The sequence below is a fragment of the Dicentrarchus labrax genome, unplaced genomic scaffold, assembly GCF_905237075.1.
Source record: "Dicentrarchus labrax unplaced genomic scaffold, dlabrax2021, whole genome shotgun sequence".
NCBI classification, from domain to species: domain Eukaryota; kingdom Metazoa; phylum Chordata; class Actinopteri; family Moronidae; genus Dicentrarchus; species Dicentrarchus labrax.
The window spans coordinates 23786942-23813919 of NW_026136712.1; the positions used below are offsets into that span (position 1 = coordinate 23786942).

At 43.0% G+C, this 26978-nt stretch overlaps 1 protein-coding gene across 10 annotated transcripts in view; it reads left to right on the forward strand.

Annotated features, from left to right (window-relative positions):
* The window catches only part of ankfn1 (ankyrin repeat and fibronectin type III domain containing 1), an 84344-nt gene that overhangs the window by 48380 nt on the left and 8986 nt on the right, over nucleotides 1-26978 (forward strand). For all 10 annotated transcript variants that reach the window (XM_051418213.1, XM_051418211.1, XM_051418212.1 and 7 more), the window contains 13 exons: nucleotides 2471-2681; nucleotides 7982-8176; nucleotides 10089-10202; nucleotides 11043-11140; nucleotides 12365-12455; nucleotides 14357-14464; nucleotides 18652-18751; nucleotides 18893-19025; nucleotides 20217-20333; nucleotides 20633-20848; nucleotides 21301-21467; nucleotides 24244-24415; nucleotides 24525-24693. In XM_051418213.1, coding sequence (XP_051274173.1) covers nucleotides 2471-2681; nucleotides 7982-8176; nucleotides 10089-10202; nucleotides 11043-11140; nucleotides 12365-12455; nucleotides 14357-14464; nucleotides 18652-18751; nucleotides 18893-19025; nucleotides 20217-20333; nucleotides 20633-20848; nucleotides 21301-21467; nucleotides 24244-24415; nucleotides 24525-24693 — 1891 coding nt within the window. The remainder of the gene's footprint in view (nucleotides 1-2470; nucleotides 2682-7981; nucleotides 8177-10088; nucleotides 10203-11042; nucleotides 11141-12364; nucleotides 12456-14356; nucleotides 14465-18651; nucleotides 18752-18892; nucleotides 19026-20216; nucleotides 20334-20632; nucleotides 20849-21300; nucleotides 21468-24243; nucleotides 24416-24524; nucleotides 24694-26978) is intronic.

The window sequence follows — 26978 nt, forward strand, 5'->3', positions numbered from 1 at the left end:
GTTCTCAGTTGTCGTATCTGCTTAAATACAGGTCAAATGAACACAAATGATAATAAAAATAAAATACAGTGCTGCAGAAACATGAGAAAACATCCAACCTGCTGCTGTCGTTTTTTATTTGGCTTCAAATTAAGTTTAACGTTCTCACAGTTTCTCTGACTGTCCTGTTACAACACGAGTCCAGAATCCTGCAGCCTGAGACAGTCGACACTTAGCAACAAGCTAACACAAAGTTCAGCAAGAACATTCACACTAAAACAACATAAAACAAACTGAACTTACAGCCGCTAATGTTATTGATCCATTGAACCTTGGTTATTAGCCCTCGTTACTCTGCTCCTCTGAGGCTGAGGGCTGATGTTCAGGTTGTTATCTGCCATTGTGACAGTTAGTTTGACGCTCAGTAAGTGTTCACTAAGTTCAGTCCTGCCGGTTGAAGCTGTGAGTTGCAGCTCTTCTATTAAAGCCAACGATTATTAAAACAGAACCCCGTTAGTTGAGTAAAATGTTGATTACCAGCGTTATCTCTAACCACACAGCTTGTGCACAACATATATTAAAGTAAAACCAGAGATCTGACCAATCAGAAGAGAGCACATCAACCAACCAACAATAATTATGACCTTCGTCAACATCCGTCACAGTGATGATTCCTGACACCTCCAGCTGCAGGTAACCATCAGTGTCACAGGTTGTTCCTGTCGTTCTCAGGAACTCCTCCAGGGAATTTCTGCAAATTTGGCCAGACGTCCACTTGGACTCGGTGATGAACTGAGAAGAAGAGTCTTTGGTTCACTGTCACAGAATCAAAAGAAACTAAAATGACTGAACATGAACGGTGTTGAACATATAAGAGGCTGCTGTCAGTCGTCTATGACTCACAGACACAGAAACACTGATATCTGCTGCAGCCGTCGAGGGGAAACCCTGTCAGGCTGCCCGTCTCAGACACAGCGATCAATAAACATCTCGTTAAGTGTTTCACTAATTGTGTTAACGGTGAGCCTGAACTCTCCGTCCCCTCGTTTGTCACGGCTCTGATTCGATCTCCGAGCTGCCGCCTCGAGCAGATTTCTCTCTGTCGTCTTCAGTCTGTGTTTGAACGATCTCCAGCAGAGAGGAGCGCTGAGTGCCTCGCTCGAAGACACTCAGCCGCTGATGGACGGTGTCAATGGAGAGCATTTGGAGCTCTTCATCACCACGTCTGTCTGCTGTCATCATCACGTCCTTCCTGAGAAACATTTGGTGGCTGACGAGTGTTACAGGTCACAGTGTGTGTGTGTGTGTGTGTGTGTGTGTGTGTGTGTGTGTGTGTGTGTGTGTGTACTGTGTGTGTGTGTGTGTTACTGTGTGTGTGTGTGTGTGTGTGTGTGTGTGTGTTACTGTGTGTGTGTGTGTGTGTGTGTGTGTGCTGACATTTACAGACCAGCAGACATGAAAGAGAGGCAGACGAGGAGGAGGAGGAGGTATGAGAGTGGGAGGAAGAGAGGGAAAACAAAAGGAGTAGCTGCTCCTGAGATCTATAGACGGCTGAATAATTCTTCCTAAGCCCCGCCCCTTTTTGCTCTGTGCTCCAATCACAGTCGGGCAAAACTTGGGGCTTTCTCCTTTCCTGTACTTAGATATGCTATGCTAGGCTAATCTGTATTGAAAAGACAACCACAATTTGAAGATGGCTAAAAGATAAAAGAGATATATATATATATATATAGTCACTATATTAAGTTAGCTAATGTTAGCAACACGCTAGCTAACCACCAAGCAGCTAGTTAGCTACATCAATAGTTAGCTGGTAACTAACTAACTGTCTCTTTTATCTTTTAACCACGTGTAAACGCAGCTAGCCTTGATAAGAAAACATTACGCCCATCATAATAATTTCAGATACTTCGAGCGAACAGTTTAAATGTTATTTAAGTATTTATAGAATTTAGATAATTTAGAATAACTATCTGACCTCGATGCGACAGGCTATCCAAATGCCAGATGAACGTCTTCACCCAGAAACGTTTTCTTTTTACCCGGATAAAGAACGACGATAGATAGCGCGAGGACAACCACCAGATGCTGCTGTTGGGACGCATATCACATATTTAAAGATTATAAAAACGTTTTTCATTATTTTTTAATGCGTTCTGCGGAGAAGGGAGACTGGCTTTGGTCACGGTTCGGAACGAAAGGGAGGAAACAGGAGAGAGTAACACGGCAGATATCGCTCGGCCTACTTTTTCTTTTTTTTGACGACGTAGTTAAGGCGGCAGGCGTGTGTTGCTAACTGCAAAGTGCTGCAGGAAACCCTGGTATGGAACCAATATCAGATTTCCTTCATGGAAGTAAAATAGGTGTTAAACTGAACCTGTTGCAACCTGCAGACACTGACCCTCCGTATGACGTCCTCCCATGTCCCGGTCTTCCGGCTAAAGAGGCGTTTGTATCATCAGTAAACGCGAGCGCCTGTTTTCTCCTCCAGACCATGCAGGGCAGCGACTGTATCTTCGAGGCGGTGGAGCAGCAGGACCTGGACACGGTGCAGATCCTCCTGTACCAGTTCTCAGTGGAGGAGCTGGACCTGAACACCCCCAACAGCCAGGGCCTGACGCCGCTGGACATCGCCATCATGACCAACAACACGCCCATCGCCAAACTGCTGCTGAAGGCCGGCGGCAAGGAGAGTCCGCACTGTGAGTACCACACAAGAACTCCTCCAGGAGGGGTCTTCTTTAGTTAATAAAATATATTATATTATTAAAATATAAAGTAATATAAACTGTAGCAGCCAAAAACAAAATTATTAAAATACAATTTTTAGCTTTAATTTAACATAAAATCTGTTTAATGTTGAAAGATATTTACAGTGTAAACAATGATCTATAAATCCAGGTGAACTCTGCTATAATACAATAATCAGACTTACATTTACAGCAGAGTGCTGTTATTATTGGATTGTTATTATTTTAATGTGAATGTTAAAAGTTATAGAAGTGTAATAAAAGTCATTATCTGTGAGATTACAGTAATTATTGCTGTCTAGCTTAGCTTCGCTACAAACAGTGTGAATGTGCTTCTAGTGACTGTAAAAGCTCGAGTGGACTCTGAGAGTCTGACAGCAGCTGCTCAGGGCTGCTTAGCTCCTACAGTTTGTGGACTTGTCGGGTCGGAGAGAGTTTAGTTTAAGGAAAGACGCTCACTGCTCGAACCCACCGAGAGCGGCTGTCCGTCCGCTGGAGCCGATCGCAGCCGCTCTCGGTGGCGGTTGTGACTCCAGCAGGACGCCGCTCCAGGAGCGTCCGTCCACGGCGAGCTGCACAGAGCGAGCAGGAAGTCACACAAACTACACAGAGGCTGTGTTTGTCTCTGGGTCTCCTCTACCCCCCCCCCCCACACACACACACACACACACACACACACACACACACACACACACTCACAGACTCACACACAGACACAGACACAGACACACACACAGACTCACACACACACACACACCCCCTCCATCAGTCCCCTGGTTGTCCTCCATAAACCCTCCAAAGACAGGTGGTTCTTACCTTACTGCTGACACCCCCACTGTCTGGCCCTGTGTGTGTGTGTGTCTGTGAGTGTGTGTGTATGTGTGTGTGTGTGTGTGTGTGTGTGTGTGTGTGTGTGTGTGTGTGTGTGTGTGTTTGGGGGGGGGGTTTAAAACAGTGGCCACTTTACAGCGAGTGGGGGCCTCCTGCGTGCCTCCCCCCCGACCAGCTTTAACAAGGTTTGTCGTTTAATGGTTTAACTGTTCCAATGATGCGTGTAACGCCGGGGCAATTACAGCTAAGTGATTTATTGTGCTGCGGGGCCGCAGCGGCGAGAGCTCTCCACACGGCGGCCCCGGACTCTGGGCGGCGGTACAATCCCATCCTTGTAAACAAACACAGAGTAAACATTGCTGCTGTTTTCCCTCTTGGGGCCTGCTGCTCTCTGTTTATGTCATTCCTCAAGTGCCAAGCAAATCAGTCAGCCTGACAGCAGTGTGTGTGTGTGTGTGTGTGTGTGTGTGTGTGTGTGTGTGTGTGTGAAAATCTCCATTACAACTGAAGCCCCGCCCTCATATAACTCAGAGTAAACACGTGGACGTCTGTTCGTGCCAGAGAACATAAATAAAGTTTAAAAAGTAGAGTAGAAGAAGAAACTGATGCTGCTGTTACAGGATCACTGCAGCTGTTTAACATTGAGGAGGATCTGTTGTCAGAGATAGAATATAATGTTTAAAGCTAGGGAAGCCCATTGCACGATCAGGCTGCAGTGACAGAGGACGACATCGTCTGAGGAACAACCAAACCCCCATCAGGGGCCCCAGGGGCCCGTACAGTAACACACAGCCAACACACACACTAACACACAGTAACACACAGCCAACACACACACTAACACACAGTAACACACAGCCAACACACACACTAACACACAGTAACACACAGCCAACACACACACTAACACACAGTAACACACAGCCAACACACACACTAACATACAGTAACACACAGCCAACACACACACTAACACACAGTAACACACAGCCAACACACACACTAACACACAGTAACACACAGCCAACACACACACTAACACACAGTAACACACAGTAACACACAGCCAACACACACACTAACACACAGTAACACACAGCCAACACACACACTAACACACAGTAACACACAGCCAACACACACACTAACACACAGTAACACACAGCCAACACACACACTAACACACAGTAACACACAGCCAACACACACACTAACACACAGTAGCACACAGCCAACACACACACTAACACACAGTAACACACACTAACACACAGCCAACAGAGGGGAGCTCAGAGACACTATAACACACACTAACACACACTAACACACAGTAACACACATTAACACACAGTAACACACAGTAACACACAGTAACACAGTAATACAGTAACACACACTAACACACAGTAACACACAGCCAACACACACACTAACACACAGTAACACAGTAATACAGTAACACACACTAACACACAGCCAACACACACACTAACACACAGTAACACACACTAACACACACACTAACACACAGTAACACAGTAACACACAGTAACACACACTTACACAGTAACACACACTAACACACAGTAACACACAGTAACACACACTAACACACAGTAACACACAGTAACACACACTAACACACAGTAACACACACTAACACACAGTAACACACAGCCAACACACACACTAACACACAGTAACACACAGTAACACACACTAACACACACTGTAACACACAGTAACACACACTAACACACAGTAACATATAGTAACACACTAATACACAGTAACACACACTAACACACAGTAACACATACAGTAACCCACAGTAACACACACATAACACACACAGTAACACACAGTAACACACACTAACACACAGTAACACATAGTAACACACTAATACACAGTAACACACACAGTAACACACAGTAAAACACACTAACACACAGTAACACATAGTAACACACTAATACACAGTAACACACACTAACACACAGTAACACACACTAACACACAGTAACACATAGTAACACACTAACACACAGTAACACACACTAACACACAGTAACACACACAGTAACACACACTAACACACACAGTAACACACACTAACACACAGTAACACACACACTAACACACAGTAACACACAGTAACACACACAGTAACACACACTAACACAGTAACACAGTTTAAAGCTGAAATGCGGTCGAGTGGAAGAGTTGTCGATTATTATTAACATTTTCAGCTTTTATAATTTAATGGATGTAAACGTACGTAAGGAAGATATAATATAATAATATAATAATATAATAGAATGTTTCCTCTCTCCTTCCCTCCGTCCTCAGTCTCTCTCATGGTTACCCTCTCTCCAGTCTCACTCTGTCCAGTCTCACTCTATCTAGTCTCACTCTCTCCAGTCTCACTCTATCCAGTCTGTGTTGGTCCTTTTATGGTTTTCTTTCCATCTTTCTGACCTCGGTTTGTTCTTTCCCGGCTCTCTCACGTGGACGCTGCAGCGTCTCCTTTTGTCTACTGTGAAACGAGGCTCAGCCCTCGCTGGCCTTGACAGAGCTGAACCTGCAGCGTCGACTCCTCCACGAACCGCATTGAGGACCAGCGGGAGTATGACGGGAGGACACGTAGTCCTGTTGGCAGCTGTGTTTGTTGAGTGCTGGATCTCTGCTGCTTTATGTTTAAGACCTCACAGACACACAACAGTTTGTATTTGATTGTGTGCAAAAAGTACGTCTTAATTCAGGTTCAGACTGCACAATATTTCCCTCCCGACCAATCGCAGCTCGCTGTCTTTTATGACCTGTGCGATGTCGTCAGGAAGGAGGAGCTAGGGAACAAGAATGTAAACAAACATGGCGTCTGTAGCGGTGTGTATTAGGGATGAGCGAGTACACCATCGTCTGTATCTCTTCAACCAACTAAATTATCTGTATTTGTATCCGTACTCAGGAGGGGCAAAGGGCCGCAGGTCGGATTCAAACCCGGGCCGCTGCAGCAACTCCGTACATGGGTCGCCAGCTCTACCGACTGAGCTAACCGGGCGCCCGAAGTTGTTCAATTTAAGCCTGAAGTTAATATTGGTTGATCAGAAGTTGCTATGTTTATAAGAAAATTTTCAACGTTTTTGATGGAGAATGATGAATAGAACTATATCTGTTATTACAAGTACGTATATTGGCACATTTTACTCGTTTAGTACTTATAAAAAGTACTTTATCTATAGCGGGTACTAGTTTCAGCCGAGTAATCAGCTCAACCCCAGTGTGTATGCTCCTTGTCCATGTCGTGAGTTGAAAAGTCTAAAAAACAAGAAAAGAACATCTTTCCTGTTTCACTTCACCATGTTTACAGGTGGAGAACGCTCAATGCTCCGATCCTGTCTGGGATAAAACCACAAACTGTATAACTAAAACAGTTCATAGTCTCAGTGACGTCCCTCGTAGGTTTCTGAAGAGTCGTTATGAGGCTCACTGTGGTCTGCTCTGGCCGTCGCCATCTTGGATTTTCTTAGGGGGTTTCACAAGGGTCAATTCTGGGACCTTTGCTTTTTATTTGTACATACATGGTCACATGAGAGGAACAGAATAAGGCCACCCCTAGGGCCGTCACACCACTCAGCAACGTTATAAATAACACACATACAGTTTATCTTCCATTATGCTGATGATACACTGCTGTTCACTGTCAGCAAGTGTCACTGATTGTTACTGTGGAAACACTGGTCAACATCAGACACTGTATGATTACAGTCCGTAGTCTCCATTAGGTCCCCCACAGGTTTGTGCAGAGTCGTTGTGAAGCTCAGTGTGGTCACACCAAATCTGTGTAACACATGGTATCAGCTCAAAGACGGCAATCTCAATTTAGCTGATAAACTGTACAATGAACCAGTGAACATAATAACTTCAGGAAGTTTGTGTAAAACCAGGGATTTTGATGAATTTTGAGCAGGTAATTTTCTGTGAATATTGATCAGAGATGAGTTTTCATGATACTTTTATGTATTTTTAACTGACTTAATATTCTGACAGATTCACTGTTTTCTTCTCATTGTTCTATCACCTCTTTGGTTTCTGATGCAGGACGAGGCTGTTGATCAGAGACTGAAGCTCTGTCAGTGTACACTCTGATCAATGATAATAATATAATTATTATTTAGTAGATATAGGCCTACTGTGTAAATTTGTAAAATTGTAGTTTTTTTACTCCCCTTAAAATCAAGAAATTAAGCTATGGCGACCACTACTGGTTGGGAACCACTAAACACACTAAAAATGGGTATATGGTAGGAAGAGGCAGAGCTGTTTAATCCATCAGGTTTGTATGAAATATTGGTAATGTCCATGTTGTAAGGCTCCAGGTCTCAGTGCAGTACTCTCTCTCTCTCTCTCCGTTGTAGTTGTGAGTGTGGAGAGTCGGGAGGCCCACCTGAGCTCTCTGGTGGTGGAGGCTGAGCAGCGGGCGGCGGACATGGCGGCTCAGGCGCAGAGAGAAGGCCTCTCTCTGGAGGCCTGCCATAAGGACAAACAGCTGAGAGCCTGGGAGTGGAGGAGCAAGCTGTACAAACGCATGAAGACCGGCTTCCAGCACGCACGTGAGTCAGCACCCATTTACACACCCATGGGTGTGATAAAAAGTCGGAACATCAAATATGTAACCTTGTGGAAGTTACATTTATATTTGTTTACTTCTTTTCATTTGGCAGAGGCTTTATTAATAAGAACCAATTCAAGCCGCAGTGAATCAAGGAGAAACCTTTTGAGCAACAAAATTCCACTTGAATTCCACAAAGTTACAACTTCATGTTCCATTTTGAAAATTCAGTTATCGATATTGAAATCACTGTCACGCCACTGACATGCTGATAGACATAACCTCAGGCTTTTGATAACTTTTATAACATCTTTAGACCACACTGACTAAATCTGAAGTCAATCCGATCCATTCCCTAGGAGGAGGAGTTAAAATGCAAAGCCTGGAAATGGCAAAAACTGACTTCCTGTTGGGTTTAGGATGTGGCTCCAAGAGGCATGATACATGTGTCTACTAATTTTCTTATCTGAGTGATTCATTGCAATTTGGAGCCATTTTGCTACACTGCAAGACCAATATCCTCTGTAAAGTTTTGTAACATCTGAGTTTCATGAGTTTGGGAGCCTGTTTAGCCCCCCAGAAATGCAATAAATGTAAAATGTAACCTCATTATTCGCCATGTCGCCATGGAAACAGTATTCAAAGAAAAGTCATATCAACATCAATGTTGTAAGGGTCTTTTGACCAAATATCAGCTGGATCTGGTCAACCTGCTTAGAGTAGTACAATAACAATTCCTTCAGATACAACAGGGTCCTGATAATGAGAGAGAGGTTGCAGACTGACTTCAGATTCTGTGCTGATCAGATTTGATTAACTGGACATTGATTTGAGTTTGATACCATCATAAAACTGATGAACTCAATTTCCTCTACATAAGAAACAGTAATGAAATGAGAGATGATTGTGATTCTTTATGAAGGAAACATGAGATGAGTCCTGTAGCACGAGGGACTCTGTGCATCCTGCTGCCTGAAAGCTTCTCACATTATTACTTATTACGCTACGTTCGACTCCATAACATCGTTTTAATTTCAGAGTACTGTGTTTGTCATTTCCAGCTCAGCATAATATTTCTATTGAGACTTATACAGGACCTGTTTGCATATATTGACTTTAATGTGGTATTAAGGTATTCTGTAATATTATATCTGTAATAATTATGTAAACTTTCACCTTTTGTCGAACAGTCTTCACCAGATAGTTTAAACTGTATCTGTGTTTTCAAATAACATACTGATAAACCATATTGAATACATATCATATAACAGGAAAGGTCAAGAGTATTAAATGTCAACTACAAAGAGTCAACAATAGCTACAAAGACGGAAAATGGCTGTAAAGAGTCTCATCCGGTCTGGGCGTCTTGCTCCTATGTAGAAGGGGTGGGAGGGTCTTTTACATGTCTGTTCCCAGCGGCCTGTTGTCTCATAATCTGTTCACGGGTGTGAGGAAGACTTCTTTTTCCATTCAGAGGCTCCTCCAGGCAGAAAGACACTGAAAGATTTCTTATTTGAAGCTGAAGTCATTTAAAGTAATAACCTGAGATTTGCTGCTGCATCACCAAATGATAAAAACCAGCAGTGATCCAGCTGATAACTACTCTCTGACTGCCCAGGAAGTAATGTGTTTGACATTTTCAGACGCATTTCAGAGTTTAATTTGGAATAAAGAAGAGAAGAAAAACAGGAAAATGTACCTGCAGAGGTCTCGCTGTAGCTGGAGAGATGAAAAACAAAAAGCTGAGGAAAGAAGACATCAGGGGCTCAATCAATCAACAAATCTTCAATAATCAATATACACTCTGGTCCCAAAGAAATGCAGTTGTTACTTCAGTTATGTATATTCATTCTTGTATTTTTCTTTCAGTTTGTCTGTTGTGCTTGTTGACGCCTGTCTGTGCCCCTGCTCAGGTGCCCCGGAGGCCCCATCTATGGTTCGTCTGAGCGTGAGCAGTAGCACAACGCTGACCGTCACCTTCCAGGAGCCGCAGTGTCTCAACTCGACAGTTGTGACCAAATACAGAGGTACAAATACACACACAGCAGCTCGTGTTTAAGACCAACGGCTCTTAAAGTGGCTGTTGCTGCGTTTATCTTGAAGAAAAGGTTTGATCTCATAGATTTGATTTCAGAATTGTCAGTTAAGTTTGAGGATGTTAGTTTGTGACGGTGGAGTGAGTGGCAGCAGCGATGGATTCGGCGGAGATATAGAGCTGGGTTTCGTCTGCATAATAATACATAATAGTAGAAATGGTGTGGTAGAGGATGAAGAGAAGGGGTCAAAGCACCAGTGTCATGCACGCGGTCGCCCCCCCTCGTGGCCCAATTGTTGAAAAACGCGTGCTAAAGTGCCCTCTTGGGAGCCAAAAGGTGTGCTAACTTCCCTCAAGTGTCCTCTTGGGAGCCAAAAGGTGTGTTAAAGTGCCCTCTTGGGAGCCAAAACGCGTGCTAAACTGCCCTCTTGGGAGCCGCCCCTGCCCTTCAAAAAGTCTGTGCACGCCACTGCCAAGCACTGAACCCTGGGGAACTCCCTGAGAGACTGGGGCTGTCTTATTGTTCCCACCTAACGTGAAGCAAGTTAACTTTCAAGGTCATGCGAGTTCCATAGGATGATAAAACCTCCTCATAAACACTTCAACTTCTGACAGTAAATCGCAAGAATGCATCAGATGTATTGCTTGTACATTGAACAGAGAGAATGAGATAGAAATAGACAGGAATAGACAATTAAAGACACCTCAAGGGTGCGAGCTGAGCCGTGAGAAGGTTAATTTCCTGTTCTCAGAAGGAACTATTGATTTGTAATGAAAAGATAAGTGTTAACTGTGGATGTGGGTACTTTAACCTCTGTGTTTGTGTGCGCAGTGGAGTGGAGCTGCCTGAAGGATTTCTCACTGCTTGCTGGAGAGATGGTGTTGGATAATCTGCAGGCCCTCAAGTGCATCATCAGCAACCTCACCACGGTAACAGCAGCATCACTCCTGCACTCTCCTCTGCTAACATATAATCACTGTGTGCTTCCGCCGCCACTCTCTGAAGGAGCGTTCAGCCTTCCTTCCCTTTACGTTTTCCTCAAAAGCAGAGAAATACCTCCAGCACCAGACTCACGCTGTGTTTCTGTACGGATCAACCAAACAACGTGTTAATTACAGGAGAGGAGATACATCCCTGTGAGGCAAATGTGTGCTGACAGCTGCTTTCTAACAAACAGCCACTCAAAGCACTGACATGTTGGATTCAGACATGTTTTGGTGTAATCTTGTCTTTCCAGATCCCCGCTAACTTTGCTGTTGTGTGTTTGCTGAGTGGCATCAGTGACATTTGAAGAGTGTGGAGTTTAGTGGAAGCTGCCGTTCATTATGCAGTCTGTGAATCACTGTCTGCCACATAAATACACTCACTGTGCTGCATCTGCTGTTTGCCATTTAGAGCAACGGCCAGCATTCAGATTCATCCACAACAGCCCTGAAAACATTTAGAAAAGAACCTGCTGCCTGAATGGAAAGGACGAGACACACTGTGGGCGTTTAATGAGCCGAGCCGATACATGGAGCTCAGTCTGAGTCCGAATCTCAGGTCAGAATGTTAGCGTGAACAGCGCTGATTTACAAAACGAACGCAAAGAGACGCAAAACGATCAAAGAAAGATATAAAAGCACCACACAGAGACACAGAACAGCTGCAGATATACACTAAACCAACACAGAGACACAAACTGATCACAGACACATAAAACAATGAGAACCAGTCCAGTCTGAACCTGAATCTGAATAACAAACCGTCACTTTCACATGAAGCAATAATGTGACGTTTTCCACATCTGAAAAAGTTAATGTGGCCAAAAGTATGTGGACAGTCAGAACCAAACAGCCTTCGCTCTTCTGGTTTCAGTCCTTCCACCATGAACCTGCTGCAGGGATCTGATCTCATTCAGACTCCAGAGCGTCAGCCGGGTCCAGCACTGGTGTTGGTGGACAGTGTACAGTTTGCAGTGGAAAGTTTACAGTTTACAGTGTACAGTGGACAGTTTGCAGTTTACAGTGTACAGTGGACAGAGGACAGTTTGCAGTTTACAGTGGAAAGTTTACAGTGTACAGTGGACAGTTTACAATGTACAATGGACAGTTTACAGTGGACAGTTTACAGTGTACACTCTGTATGTTAACAGACGGGTTTGTATGTTTCAGGGTCGGCTCTACTACGTTCGAGTGTCGGCTTACAACATGAAGGGCTGGGGTCCTCCCGCCTCCTCCCTGCCTCCCTCTGCAGCTCCCTCCAGTAAGTTCTCTCTCTTTGTGTCACTGTAAGCAGAACATCTCTGAATATCTGAGGACGTCTCTCTGGGCTCCGTGTGGACTAATCAATCAATCAATCAATCAATCAATCAATATACTACTGTGAACTTCACACAGTTTCATTTATTAATGGTCAGCAGATGAATCCTAATAATTCTGATCTCCTTCTAGCGCCACCTATACGTCAAAATGTTCCTCTTTATTATCATTCTTATTTCTCAAGCTAAAGCTATCTGTCCATCAGAAACTCTGTAAATCACAGAGAGATGAAGCTGAGCAGCTGGAGGACGTCAGAGGGAAAACCAGGAAATATTTTCTCCATAAAATCTGATCCAGTTTCACCAAAATCACTGAATACAGTTATAAAGCTAAGCTAATGTAGGTAGGTCTTTGTACAGTACTCAGTGAGGCCATAGATTGTCTGTAACGACCCTCAGAAACACTCCGCTCCGGCATCGTCAGAAGAGAAAAAGTGTTTGTATATGCCCCCGAGTGCAGGATGAAAATACCCGAGACTTCCTGTCTCTGTTGGACAGAAACACTGATTCTGACTTACAGAGTATTTTTAATGACGGTATTTCTACCATTACATTACACTTCAGCCGCCTGCTGGTGCTAATTAGTGTAATGAGTTAAGTTAGAGTCGTTCCTTCGGTAGTAAACAGTGAGTCAGCGTGAATCATGTGAACGTTCTCTCTTCTGTTCGGAGGTCGTCAGCTTGAGAACATCGGTCTCATCTCTCCGTCACGACTCCCTTTATCCACTGAAGCCTTGAGCTGTTTGTGTGAGTGTGTGTGTGTGTGTGTGTGTGTGTGTGTGTGTGTGTGTGTACATATGTCAGAAGCAGAGGACAGAATGTTTGTGGGCGTCTGATTTAAAAAGAGAACAGACAGTGAAAACAGCTACACCTCTGAAGATGTTTGAAACCCATCAGTGAGTCTCAGAGTCTAAATTGGACCAAAAAAAGAAGGCAGGACCTTTTTTAATTTAATTCAACCTCATGCTGCTGTTTTCATCCAATTGAAGGACGACATTTTTTAACCATCCCGTATCTACTGAAGCCCGTTTCAGCCAATGTGACAATAAAACAATTTTTCATAGTAAGAATGACTTCAGATTGAGTCTGTAGTGTTTCAGCTGTACAGTCTGAGTATATACGGCGTGATACTCAACCAACCCATAATGCATTGGGTCTCCTCTGACTGGCCAGTGACAGACTGCGAGGCAGATGATTCAGACACTTCTGAGAATATTTGGATCCAGAAACCAACTGTGTAGACTGTGAATATCTGCAGTTTTACAAATATTGATATTGATTTATTGACTTTTCGGAGCTCCAGAAGAACCAGTGGGGGGAGCCAGCAAGCCAGCCAGGAGGGGCTCCTCTCCAGCCGGCCAGTCCGCTCACAGACCCCTCTCGCCCCCCGACAGTCACACAGACTGTTAGATAACACTGAGATAGAACCCTCCTCCTCCTCCTCAACCCTGCAGCTACTCTCATTCTTCTAATTCTTTTGAGTTATGAACGTAGAGTAGATGTTACAAATGTAACATTGTTAACTGTCCATCAGCTAACATTAACCAAGCAGGGATAGCTACTAATTTATCACATCAGTCTTTCCTTTGTAACTGTGATGTTTCGGAATACAAACATTAAATCGCGATACAGATCTGTGAGAGGAACTATCAGTCGACCGCGGTATCGAGGTGTAAAAGACTTCAGGAGTGACGTCCTTGTGGATTAAAATGGATTTAAGTGTTTTTTCGCTCTATTTTCCCAAATGTTGCTGCTAATCAGACAGATGCTAACATGCTAACACCAACATACCTGACCAAAGGTTCTCCTTGAGATAGTCTCTCAGTGTTTGTCCTCTGTCTGCTCAGACTGGAGGGAGAGCGACGGACGGGAGCCCCGGAGGCGAGGCCACATCGAGGCCATGGAGCGTCTGCTGCAGCAGGTCCGAGCGACTCACACACACTACTGCTGTGGAGGTGAGTCTGAGGAACAGAACGTAATCATATTCTGTAATATTCTTAACTCTTTATTCTCAACTTTATTTATACAGAACCTTTTTATACAACCTGCAGCCTGAAGTCCTTCACAGAGAAACAGCAAAACTAAATCAGCAACAACTGCACAGTTTAATTTAAAAACACAAATTCTACAGCTGTTGTTTGCCCCAGTACTAATTACCACTGTTACACATCAGACCTGTAACTGTAACTGTGTGTGTGTGTGTGTGTGTGTGTGAATTAAGCCTTCCCACTCGTCCTGGAAAACCTGGAAATTAAGAGACTAGTTTTCCAGTCATTTAAACACCTGGAAATTAATTAAAATTGCCCAAAATCCTGAAAATAATCCCTGTTGTGGAAAGTGTTAATTATTAGGGATGCGCGATAACTTTTTTTTTAAACCGATAACCGATAACTTTCAGCTCCTAAAGGCCAAAACCAAAAACCGATAACACACACACATAAACAGGTATATATGATCATGACCTGAGATCATGACATTAATACAATGGACAAACCCAAAAACACTTTTGTTTTTAAATGTTTAAATTTAAATGTTGATATTTATTTTTTCCAATGAAAAACTATTGGCAAGCTTCTCAAAAAAAAAAATAAGGCCCCTTGAACTGATGCAAATACATGCATCGGGATTACAGACTGAAAAAGTGTATTCCAGAAGTTCAAAAAAATAAATATATATGGAAAATTGATGCACTGACACAAGTTAGATTCAAACATTTCTATGTAAACACAATCTGAAAAAGTGCATTCCTCAATAACAATAAATAAAATGTGGATTACTGACACTGAACGAGTCCGGACCGAGTCTGTTCCGGTCTGAGGAGACCCGGATACGCGAGGACAAACTGGAATCAGAATCTGTGGATGTTCGTCTGTAGCTAGCTGCTACACCTTCAAACACAACCTCATTTGGCCATCCATGAAAAAGCTACTTAACCTCCCACTTTTCTATAGCAATACATACTTCCTACGGGCACTGCACTAGTTTGTTACAAATAACAAGCGACCTGTCTTCTTCAGAAACTTTGTAAAGTCCCACACAATCGACGCCGTGTTGTTTGTTATCAAACGTAAGCACGCTGTGTAACAGAATTTCCCTGTTCCTACATTTGGTAGTCGTTCTTTTGGCCTTGTTAAGTTCGTGTTTCTATTGTTTATGTGTAACGTGGAAAAATACTGTGGATATCGACATGAGGGGTATTTTTGATTCTCTGTGTTTCCCAGTCAGAAAGAGTTTTTCTGATTATGCCAACGTCACTTGAACACAGCATTCACTGCAGGCCATTCAGGTCTCATAGTGAGAGCGGGGCACTGCCATGCTGACAAAATTATATATGTTATCAGGGCTATTCGTCATGATATCGGACTTATCGGAATGACATAATAATTTCCTGTTATTGTGCACCCCTATTAATTATATTTTAGCCGCTCACTCAGATAATAAACATGAAGGTTTTAAAGGCGTCACAGAGGATTTGGACCCTGGTGGTCATAATGTGATGGAACCCCCCGCAAGAGCTGCAGGTGTGGAGATGTTCTGACCCAGTCATCCATCACGATGTGGTTCTTGTCAAAGTGGCTCAGATCCTCACGCTGCCCATTTTTCCTGCTCTAACACTTCAACTCTGTTCACTGTCTGCCTGATATACCCCCCCGCTGACAGGAGCCCTGATAACCAGAACCAGATAATCAGCGTTACTGTCAGTGCTTACTGTGTTAGGGCTGATCGATGGATATATTACAGTGAGGGGAAACTACAAACAGAAAGTTTAAAAAACAGAAAATAACTATTTTTGTAATTTTTTTAATATTTCCATGTCTTTAACAGAAATTAGACGGACAATCAATAAGTGCAGGAAAAAGACAAAGACAGGAAGTTTAACGAGACACAGGAGGAATAAGAGAATGAACCATAACAATCTGTGAATATTGCCGTAATGAAGCTGAGACTTCCTCATTAAAACGAGTTACATGTGCCGACACTCGGCTGCTGGTACTTTATGTTATTACAGTTTGTGAGCAAATGCTGTCCTGAAGAAAAACTCCTGTAATTGATTTGTTCGAAAGGAGTGTGAACTGACATTTCAACTGCTGTTGCTACGGGCAACAGATAAAGTGATGCTTAACGACGGCTCATTAGTCATTTAGACTCTTCAAGCCGCCTCCAGTCGGTTCCTTCCTGTTCCCGCTGTGTGATGTTTGAAGGATGTCTGTGCAGTTTGTTTCACACTCAGCTGCTGAAAGTGGAAAATCTGAAGCTCAAACACAGTGAACACAAACCTCTCAGTCACTTTAAAGTCTGCATGAAACAGGAAGCAGAGCTGTTTACTTCCACAGAACTCTATTGATTAGCATTTCAGCCAGTAGCAACTAGCGCTAAGAGCTAGTGTAAGCATCTACCTGAGCAAACATGAACATGGGGACTATAAAGGACCAGTTTGTAGGATTTAGTGGCATCTAGTGGAGAAGGTGTAGAAGAAACTACGAGAAAGTCTCTTTCTAGATCCAGTGTTCTGGAAGAGGCCCCGCTCCCTCTGTAGATAAAAACGCAATGATTCTTATATTCAGGTGATTAAACACTAATGAAAACATACCTGTGGATATTATATTAATGTGACACACTGGAGCTTTAAGTGTGTTTTATTTACTGTATCATGATCAGTTCCTGTCTCGCTCTCTTCCTGTCTCGCTCTCCTTCTGTCTCGCTCTGCCTCAAATGGAGACCCGGTGGCCTCGTTAATCAACTCCAACCAAAACTCATTTCTTTATTTACTCGTGTGACGTGCGGCGCTGCACAGTAGGCGCTCTGCCCTTGTCATATTATCCACTTGTCAAACCCAGTTAGCCTCCAGCGCCGCAAACACAGAGAGACCGTTCAAAGCCGTGGAGCGTCGGTGGCGGCCTCAACCTGCTGCTGAAATAACAACCCGGCCTGTGTGCGAGACTTTTCTCTGCAGGTACGGTTGTGTAATGTGTTCGGGGGCGGTGGAGAGCTGGAGGTCGTCCTCTGCAGTCATTAGTCCCACAGGAACTGTTACTGATGCAGGAAGGTTTCCTCTGACACACTCTGAGACGACGAGCAGACAGGAAACACTCAGTCATTAAACACGTTTAATGACTGATTCCATCTGCAAGTTCCCATGTAGAAACAAACCTTCAGATCCAACAGATTAAAGGAGTGTGCAGTCTCTATTATTCATTTAAATCTGTAATCTGACAGCATAGAAATTCCCTTTTACCCTCTGAGAGCAAACCTCCCACCAGCCAGACACAATTAGGTTTATTGCTCAGTTCACATACGAGCAATTTATCTTGGTAAGTTGGTGGAAAACAATTAAACATAGAAACATATAAACAAAGATACAAAGAGAGACATTATGTGCAGAGCTGTACAGGAATGTGCAAAGATATCCTGTTTAAATCTAGAATCATTGAACAAGGATCTAAATTTAATTCCCAAAATATGTGTAATGTAAAAACATCTCAACACCAGGGTTCCCAAACATCCTTGAAAACCTGGAACTGTAGAGACTAGTTTTCCAGTTATGGAAACACCTGGAAATGTATTAAAATGACCAAATATCCTGGAAATAATCTCTGTTTTCCTGCATGTGTTCAGATAGATGGCGGACCCTGCTACCAGACACCTGCAGAACTAATGACCCATCAGCCTCAGACTAAACACAGTGAACTGACCGGGTTTAATGTGTAATATTAGCATGTTAGCATTAAGCTCAAGTACAGCCTCACAGAGCTGCTAGCATGACTGCGAGTGTTGTTTCCCTCCATCCGGTGTGTCCGGTCGTCTGCGGTCCAACGGTAGCTCACCAACATGTCTGCGAGCGTCAGACGGCTCCACGTCTGCCGTCTGTTTACAGGATGGTAATTACGCAACGCTTAATTAGCCGAGGTAAAAAGGTGGGGGGGCTGCGGTCTGGAGATTGGCATCGCTGAGCGGCCGGCCGCCGTCCTCCGTCCTCACAGGGGCCGCAGGGACAGACAGAAAGGAGCGAATGAACGAGATAAGATAACAAACCGGCAACATGGGAGAGTGACTGGACCTCGAACACTTAAACACTCACATCCAGTCAGAGAAACCTGGATAAAGTCAAATTAATGTGAGCATTATCTTCTTTTTCTCTCAGACAGCTCAAAGCTCCAGAACCCGAGCAGGAAGCAGTCGGTCTCCAGGAGCCTGAAACACCTCTTCAACTCCTCCAACAAGTTTGTGAAAACACTGAAAAGGTTGGTGACTCTCTAACCAAATATTCTTTCTTTAATCGATAAATCCGCCGAAATAGTGCCCAACACTGTGTGTGTGTGTGTGTGTGTGTGTGTGTGTGTGTGTGTGTGTGTGTGTGTGTGTGTGTGTGTGTGTGTGCGCAGGGGGATCTACCTGGCGGCCGTATTCTACCATAAGGACAGTTTACTGGTGACAGCCGAGGACCAGATCCCCATCGTGGAGGTGGACGACTCCTACAGCAGCTCCCTCATGCAGGACTTCCTCTGGTTCACCAAGGTACGCCGGAGCAAAACCCCGTCCACATGTCCCCGAAACTGTCCGTCCACACCAAAAACACATCTAACTACGCGTTACACAACATGCAAAGCAAATGTAGCATTAGCTTAGCATAATATATAAACCAAAATCAGACGATGATTGGCTCCAAACACAAAGAAACAAAATAAACATTTAAACAAAACTAAATAAATAAAATGTAATAATAAATCCAGAAGAAGGAGCCTCCATCAGTGACCAGGGCCCGAGGGCGGGACTCAAACCGATCAGGTCAGTTTAGAGCTTAAATCAGTAGTTCCCGACGTCTTCCTAAAGGACCCTTTAAGTTAACTATTTTATAGATATTTCATCAAGGTCGATGAATCTTAAGAAGATTATTTCCTGTTGAGTGAACTTTTTATATAATTCTCTGTATTTTGTTTTATTATCGTTAACAATCAGACAGACTTCACAGTATTCACAGTGCTGTAAGTTATCCTTAAACATTAAAGGAAGGAAGATCTTACAGAGAAAAACAGCCTTGACAAAAGACACTTCTTCAAGTTCCTACAACTCCGGAATAATATTCAATCAGAACAGACTTTTACCCATCACAGCACAACCCTTGGAGAATGTATTGAATTACAAAAAAGAGCTCAAGGGGTTTATATCTCACATGTACAATGGCATTAACAGTCTGTTAGAAAAAGAAGGGCTGAAGGTTAGGGGAAAATGGGAGGCTGACTTATCTCACAACTGTGAGGATGATGATTGGACCGAGCTATGTAAAACGCTTCTCCTATAATAGTTAACACATATTAACTCAATACAATCTGATACATAGAATTTATTATACCCCAGAAAGACTGCATGATATAAGTCAGACAATCTCCCAATACTGTCCGAGGTGTAAATCTGAAATCATTCACATGTTCTGGTCTCGTTCACAATTGTCCAACTACTGGGAAACAATACTTCCTGTCCATAGACCATATCCAAAGTAGTTAAAATAAATAAATAAAAGATGTATAATATGTTATGTATGAATATGGAAAAACTCAAAAAACAAAAAACATTAAAGGAAGATTCCTAGCAGTGTTTCCAATCAGTGCTGCAGAGGTTCTTCCTCTCTGAGTGAGTCAGAGTTCAGTCTGTGATCTTCTCTTCTGTATCTGTCTGTCTGTCTGTCTGTCTGTCTGTCTGTCCCTGCAGCTGTCCTGTATGTGGGAGGACGTCCGGTGGCTGAGACAGAGTATGTCGGTGTCGATGTCGTCGTCCTCCACCCTGCAGGCTCGGCACAAGATGCTCACCGCTGCCAGCCAGCTGCAGGTCAGAGAACAGCAACAGCAGCTTTAATCAGGCTTTTATACTGAAATATACACTTCCTGTCCACTTCCTGTCAAACCACACGTTTTACTCACGTAAAAGAATAAAAATATGAACTTAAAGTTACACTAATGTATATTATTGGATTATAGCTGATAGATGTGGAGCTGGGTACTTTAATTAAGTTCTGATTTACTGTAGTGGAGTAAAAATACATTAAAGTCAGCCGTTGCCATGGAAACGTCCGGTACCGGCAGGCGGTTTAACGGGTCCATAGACGATTGTTGGTTCTCCTCCTGCAGAGCCTGCTGGGAACTCACAACCTGGGCCGTGTCCACTACGAGCCCATCAAGGATCGCCACGGCAACGTGCTGCTGGTGACCATCCGCGACGTGGAGAGCCAGCACTCGCTGCTCAGCGGGAAGTGGATGCAGGTCACCAAACTGCAGAGCCAGAGGAAGTCCCTGTCCACGCCGGAGGAGCCGTACGCCCTCGACATCCTCATCATCACCATCCAGGTGAGGCTGCAGGCGCCGGGCCTCTGCCCCGAACATTAATGTTCATTCATATATTGTTCTGTCGTCCTGGGTAACGAGGTCCGGCAGTGAGTTCGGGGACGGTTTCAGTTTTCTTCTTCAGAGAATCATTAAACTAAAGATACCTCAGAGGAAACCAGCTCCTCAAACCAGGGTTCCCTACACATCCTGGAAATACAGAGTTTAACAGTCACTGGTTGAAATGACCAAAAAATAAATATTTTATGTTTATGTCTCTCTCTCTCTCTCTCTCTCTCTCTCTCTCTCTCTCTCTCTCTCTCTCTCTCTGTGTGTCTGTCTCTCTCTCTCTCTCTCTCTCTCTCTCTGTCTCTCTCTCTCTCTGTCTCTCTGTGTGTCTGTCTCTCTCTCTCTCTCTCTCTCTCTCTCTCTCTCTGTCTCTCTCTCTCTCTCTCTCTCTGTCGTCTCTCCTCCAGGACATTTTGGCGTACCAGCGCCGCAGCACTCACCGGTTGGCCCCCGGCCTCTACCTGGGCTACCTGAAGCTCAGCAGCTCTGTAGACCAGATCAAAGTCCTGGTGTCCCAGCGGACCCCCAACATGCTCTGTCACAGCCGCATACGAGACAACGCCAACGTCTCCAGGTACACACACACACACACAGACACACACACACACACACACACACGACACACACACAGACACACACACACACACACACACACACACACGACACACACACACACACACACACACACAAACACTCTGTGAGGATAAAGACGAGAACACTGACAACAGAACTCCCTGTGAAGGTTACTGCTGGGTAATAATAGTAATATTCTATAAGATTCATGAATACAGAACAACTCAAGGCTGCAGTGGTTCAATGGGCAGAACGAGAGTCGTGATGAAGAACAGAAACCGATGTTTTAATCCAGAGGAGGAGGAACAGAGTCAATGTCCGTCTGTCCGGACTCACTGTTCTGGTTCACTCTGAGAGAGAGAGAATACTGGATCCATCAATTCAATTCAATTCAATTTTATTTGTATAGCGCCAATTCATAACAGAAGTTATCTCAGGACACTTTTCAAATAGAGCAGGTCTAGACCGAACTCTTTAACATTACATCAGAGGACTCAAACACTGGTTCCAGGAGGGTCTGAGAGCAGCTTGTGGCCAACAATTGCATGCGACCTGAGCACCAGAAAAGCTGATTAACTGAAACGGAAAAATAAAATAAACGCGACAAAACGAGGGAAAATGAAGAGAGGCAGAAATAGAAAACCAACCAAGCCTACAACCAGCCCTACTACTATAATCCCATCCATCCCCACTACTGAGAGTCCATCCCGCCAAGCCCCGGTCCTTCAGCGAGAGCATCAGACTCGGAACCAGAGGAGAAGACAACCGAGTCTGGGATAGAGCCCGGCCCCAAGACCCAAATTAAAAAGGTCAACATATATTCCTTCAGACAGGACTGGCTTAAACAAGTTCCCTGGCTGAGGTACAACAAAGGACGTAATGCAATGCACTGCGTGTACTGTCAGGAGTGTGGTCAGAATATGGCCGGAAATAGTGCATTCGTGAGCGGGTCAACAACGTTTCATATCGAAACTTTAAAAAAACATAACATGTCTAAAAAACACACGATATGCCGTGACAAGTGTGTAGAGAAAGTGGCCCCTCTCCCAGCTGCATTTCAGCGGCAGGTAGTAGTAATCAGGTCCTCTTTTAATTGGAAATGTTCAATTTCAGCTCAATTCTTGTTTAAAAATCATTCACATTATATGAAAGTTATGGAGAGCGATAAAAAGGTGACCTTATGGCGTTAAAGGCGACGCAATGAAAAGTTTGGGTGCTCCTTAATTTTGTGCTGGTGCACCTAAAAAAAAAAGTTAGGCGCACCAGTGCAACCAATGCAAGAAGTTAGTCTGGAGCCCTGGTCTGTTGTGATGTTTTTAGGCTGTTTTCCTGCAGTGAACTGAGTGAGTGAGAAAGGTTTATGGTATGAATCGCAGTGTTTGGAGGGTAAATATAAGACGTTCATGTCGCACACGTCTGCAGCTTCACACATAGAAACAAGGAAGTGAGTCTGGTGATGTTTTGTGCAGGAAACTACTATAATTGGTCAGATTTATTGAACAATTGCAGGGATTGGTTCAATTTGCCACTAGATCATCAGCACCAATTGATCAAGCGATCGAACCTCCTCAGTTAAAGATCTTTGTGTCGTTGAATCTGAAGCTGCTCCACTCTGAACTCTGGAGGTTAAACCTTCCGATGTGAGCTCAAATGTGTGGAATGAGAGCTGTTTGCACCTCTCACATGTTGTCATTCAGTCGCCCAACAGGGACGCTAATCTGCCGGTATTACATTACACAATCACTACACAGTGTGTGTGTGTGTGTGTGTGTGTGTGTGTGTGTGTGTGTCTCTGGATCTCTGTCTTTTGTGTTCGATCCGATCTGATTGGCTGTGAGCTCTGGGCAGGTAGAAGTATTTCTGCTCTTTGGCCTCCATCGCAGGAATTTCTGGATGCAGAGCAGCTTCACATTCCCACCTCGCACAGATTGGAAAGTGTGAAGTGAGAAACAAAAGGAGGAGGGACTCTGCTGAGGGACTTCCTGCCCGGCTGTAATGAGTCTGTGTAAACCAGCCGGTTGTTGGTTGGTTGGTTCTGGTCAGAGGTGGCAGAGCGGGACACAGAGAGGCTATTGAACCTGTGGAGAAACTCAGACCTTCAGAGAACAGGGACAGGAACAGGAAGAGGGACAGGAACAGGAAGAGGGACAGGAACAAGGACAGGTACAGGAAGAGGAACAGGAAGAGGGACAGGAAGAGGAACAGAAAGAGGAACAGGTGAAGGTGTGAGTAGTCCTCACCTGGGACAGGAACTGAAGCTGCTGATATTTTTGTCCTGTTCCAACATATTTATTTACTTAAAACAACACAAAGTGCGACAAGAATATATCGATCTAATAAACAACAATAAAACAATATAAGATAAAAACAATAATAATAATAACTAGAGATGTCCGATAATAATGTTGTTACAGTTTTGGTGTAAAAAGCCTACCGATATCGGTATCGGGTGATATCGGTATCGGAAATTGAGAGTTGGACAATATCGGAATATCGGATATTGGCAGAAAAGCCAATATCGAGCATCCCTAATAATAACAATACAGCAGCTTCTGAAGGGAAAGTTACGTCAGCCAATAACAGGTTCATTGTTTATTTATGTTTATTTATTGGTTTATACAGGCACACAATAATAAACACTGAGTGCAGATATACAACATAAGGTTGAAATTATTACTGACATCGTTTAGAAACAATGAGCTGCATTGTCTGAATGAAATACTCCTGCTGCACCTCCTGCTGCCCCTCCTGTGAACTGATGTGTGTGTTGTGTTCAGGGAGGAGTGGGACTGGATCCAGACGCTGTCGGCTGCAGGAGAAAAGGAGCAGACCGGGGAGGAGAGCGAGGAGGCGGGGCCTAGGCCGGAGAGCCACGCCCCTTTACTGTACTACGAGCTGCAGACGGCGATCAAGTCTCTGCTGAAACACATCAACCTACCTCTGCCCCAGGTAGCTCAGCTGTCAGGACTGATCCCAAGAGCAGCACATATACAATACGACTAATAATATATACGATATAAAGTGTGTGTTATTTGTGACTGTGTGTGTGTGTGTGCAGGCCCGTCACTTCCGCCTCTACAGTCAGGAGGTGGTGGAGCTCGGTCACGGCGTCTCCTTCCTGCTGCTGCTGCCGGCGGCCGACAACGTTTGCTCCGCCCCCGGACAGTCCAACCCCTACACTACCCTGTCAGGGTTCCTCCACCTCCCTCTGCAGATGTTCGAGCTCGGTAACAACACACACACACACACACACACACACACACACACACACACACACACAGTCTGTAAAAACGAATTAAAAATGTAGCGTTTGCTGTGAAGTTTCTGACCACTGGTGGCACTGTAGAGTGAGTGGGTGATGTTAATGTGTAATACAGCGGAACACAGTAATAACTGCACAGTAATGCAGTACAGTGATAATACAGTGATAATGCAGTAATATATACAGTGATAATACAGTGATAATGCAGTAATAGATAATGCAGTAATATACAGTGATAATGCAGTAATATGTACAGTGATAATGCAGTAATATACAGTGATAATGCAGTTATATACAGTGATAATACGCAGTTATATAATACAGTGATAATGCAGTTATAATACAATGATAATGCAGTGATAATAAAAAAAGCAGTAATATATGCAGTGATAATGCAGTAATATGTACAGTGATAATGCAGTAATAATACAATAAAAGTATTACAGTGATAATACAGTAATATGTACAGTGATAATGCAGTAATATATACAATAATAATGCAGTAATATACAGTGATAATGCAGTTATATATACAGTGATAATGCAGTAATATATACAGTGATAATGCAGTAATATATACAGTGATAATGCAGTAATATACAGTGATAATACAGTGATAATGCAGTAATATACAGTAATAATACAATGATAATGCAGTAATATGTACAGTGATAATGCAGTAATATATACAGTGATAATGCAGTTATATACAGTGATAATACAATGATAATGCAGTTATATACAGTGATAATACAGCAATATATACAGTGGTAATACAGTGATAATGCAGTAATAATACAATGATAATGCAGTAATAATACAATGATAATGCAGTAATATACAGTGATAATGCAGTAATATGTACAGTGATAATACAGTTATATACAGTGATAATGCAGTAATATGTACAGTGATAATACAGTAATATATACAGTGATAATGCAGTTATATACAGTGATAATAATGCAGTTATATACAGTGATAATAAATCAGTGGCAATGTAATATACAGTGATAATACAGTAATATCAGTGATAATGCAGTAATAATACAATGATAATGCAGTAATAATACAATGATAATGCAGTAATATACAGTGATAATGCAGTAATATGTACAGTGATAATGCAGTAAAATAAGTTTTAACTTCAGTTTCATATATCAGTTATGCGTTAACGTGATATCAGTATATCAGTATAATTATGCATAATATACGTTTCGTTTCAGTGCAGTAATAACAGTGATATGTCAGTTATATACAGTGATAATGCAGTAATATGTACAGTGATAATACAGTAATATATACAGTGATAATGCAGTAATATACGGTGATAATACAGTGATAATGCAGTAATATACAGTAATAATACAATGATAATGCAGTAATATACAGTGATAATAATGCAGTAATATACAGTGATAATGCAGTAATATGTACAGTGATAATACAGTTATATACAATGATAATGCAGTAATATGTACAGTGATAATACAGTAATTATATACAGTGATAATGCAGTAATATGTACAGTGATAATACAGTAATTATATACAGTGATAATGCAGTAATATGTACAGTGATAATACAGTAATTATATACAGTGATAATGCAGTAATATATAGTGATAATGCAGTAATAATACAATGATAATGCAGTAATATACAGTGATAATGCAGTAATATACAGTGATAATGCAGGTATATACACTGATTATGCAGTTATATACAGTGATAATAATGCAGTAATATACAGTGATAATAATGCAGTAATATACAGTGATAATAATGCAGTAATATGTACAGTAATAATGCAGTAATATACAGTGATAATGATGCAGTAATATACAGTGATAATAATGCAGTAATATACAGTGATAATAATGCAGTAATAATGCAGCACAGCTTTATGCCGTCTGTCCGTGCTGACTGAATGTGTTGAGGTGGATCAGCAGGGACAGACTGAGCTGTGTTACTGCAGCAGAGTCTCACACACATAAATCAGTCTGCAGGCTCCAGCAGGACGGCCTCTCTACTGACCCTCATGCACACACACACACTCTCACACTCACACTCACACACTCACACACACACACACTCTCACACTCACACTCACACTCACACACACACACACACACTCACACACACACACACACACACACCACACACACACACACACTCACACTCACACTCACACACACACACACACACACTCTCACACTCACACTCACACACACACACACACACACACACT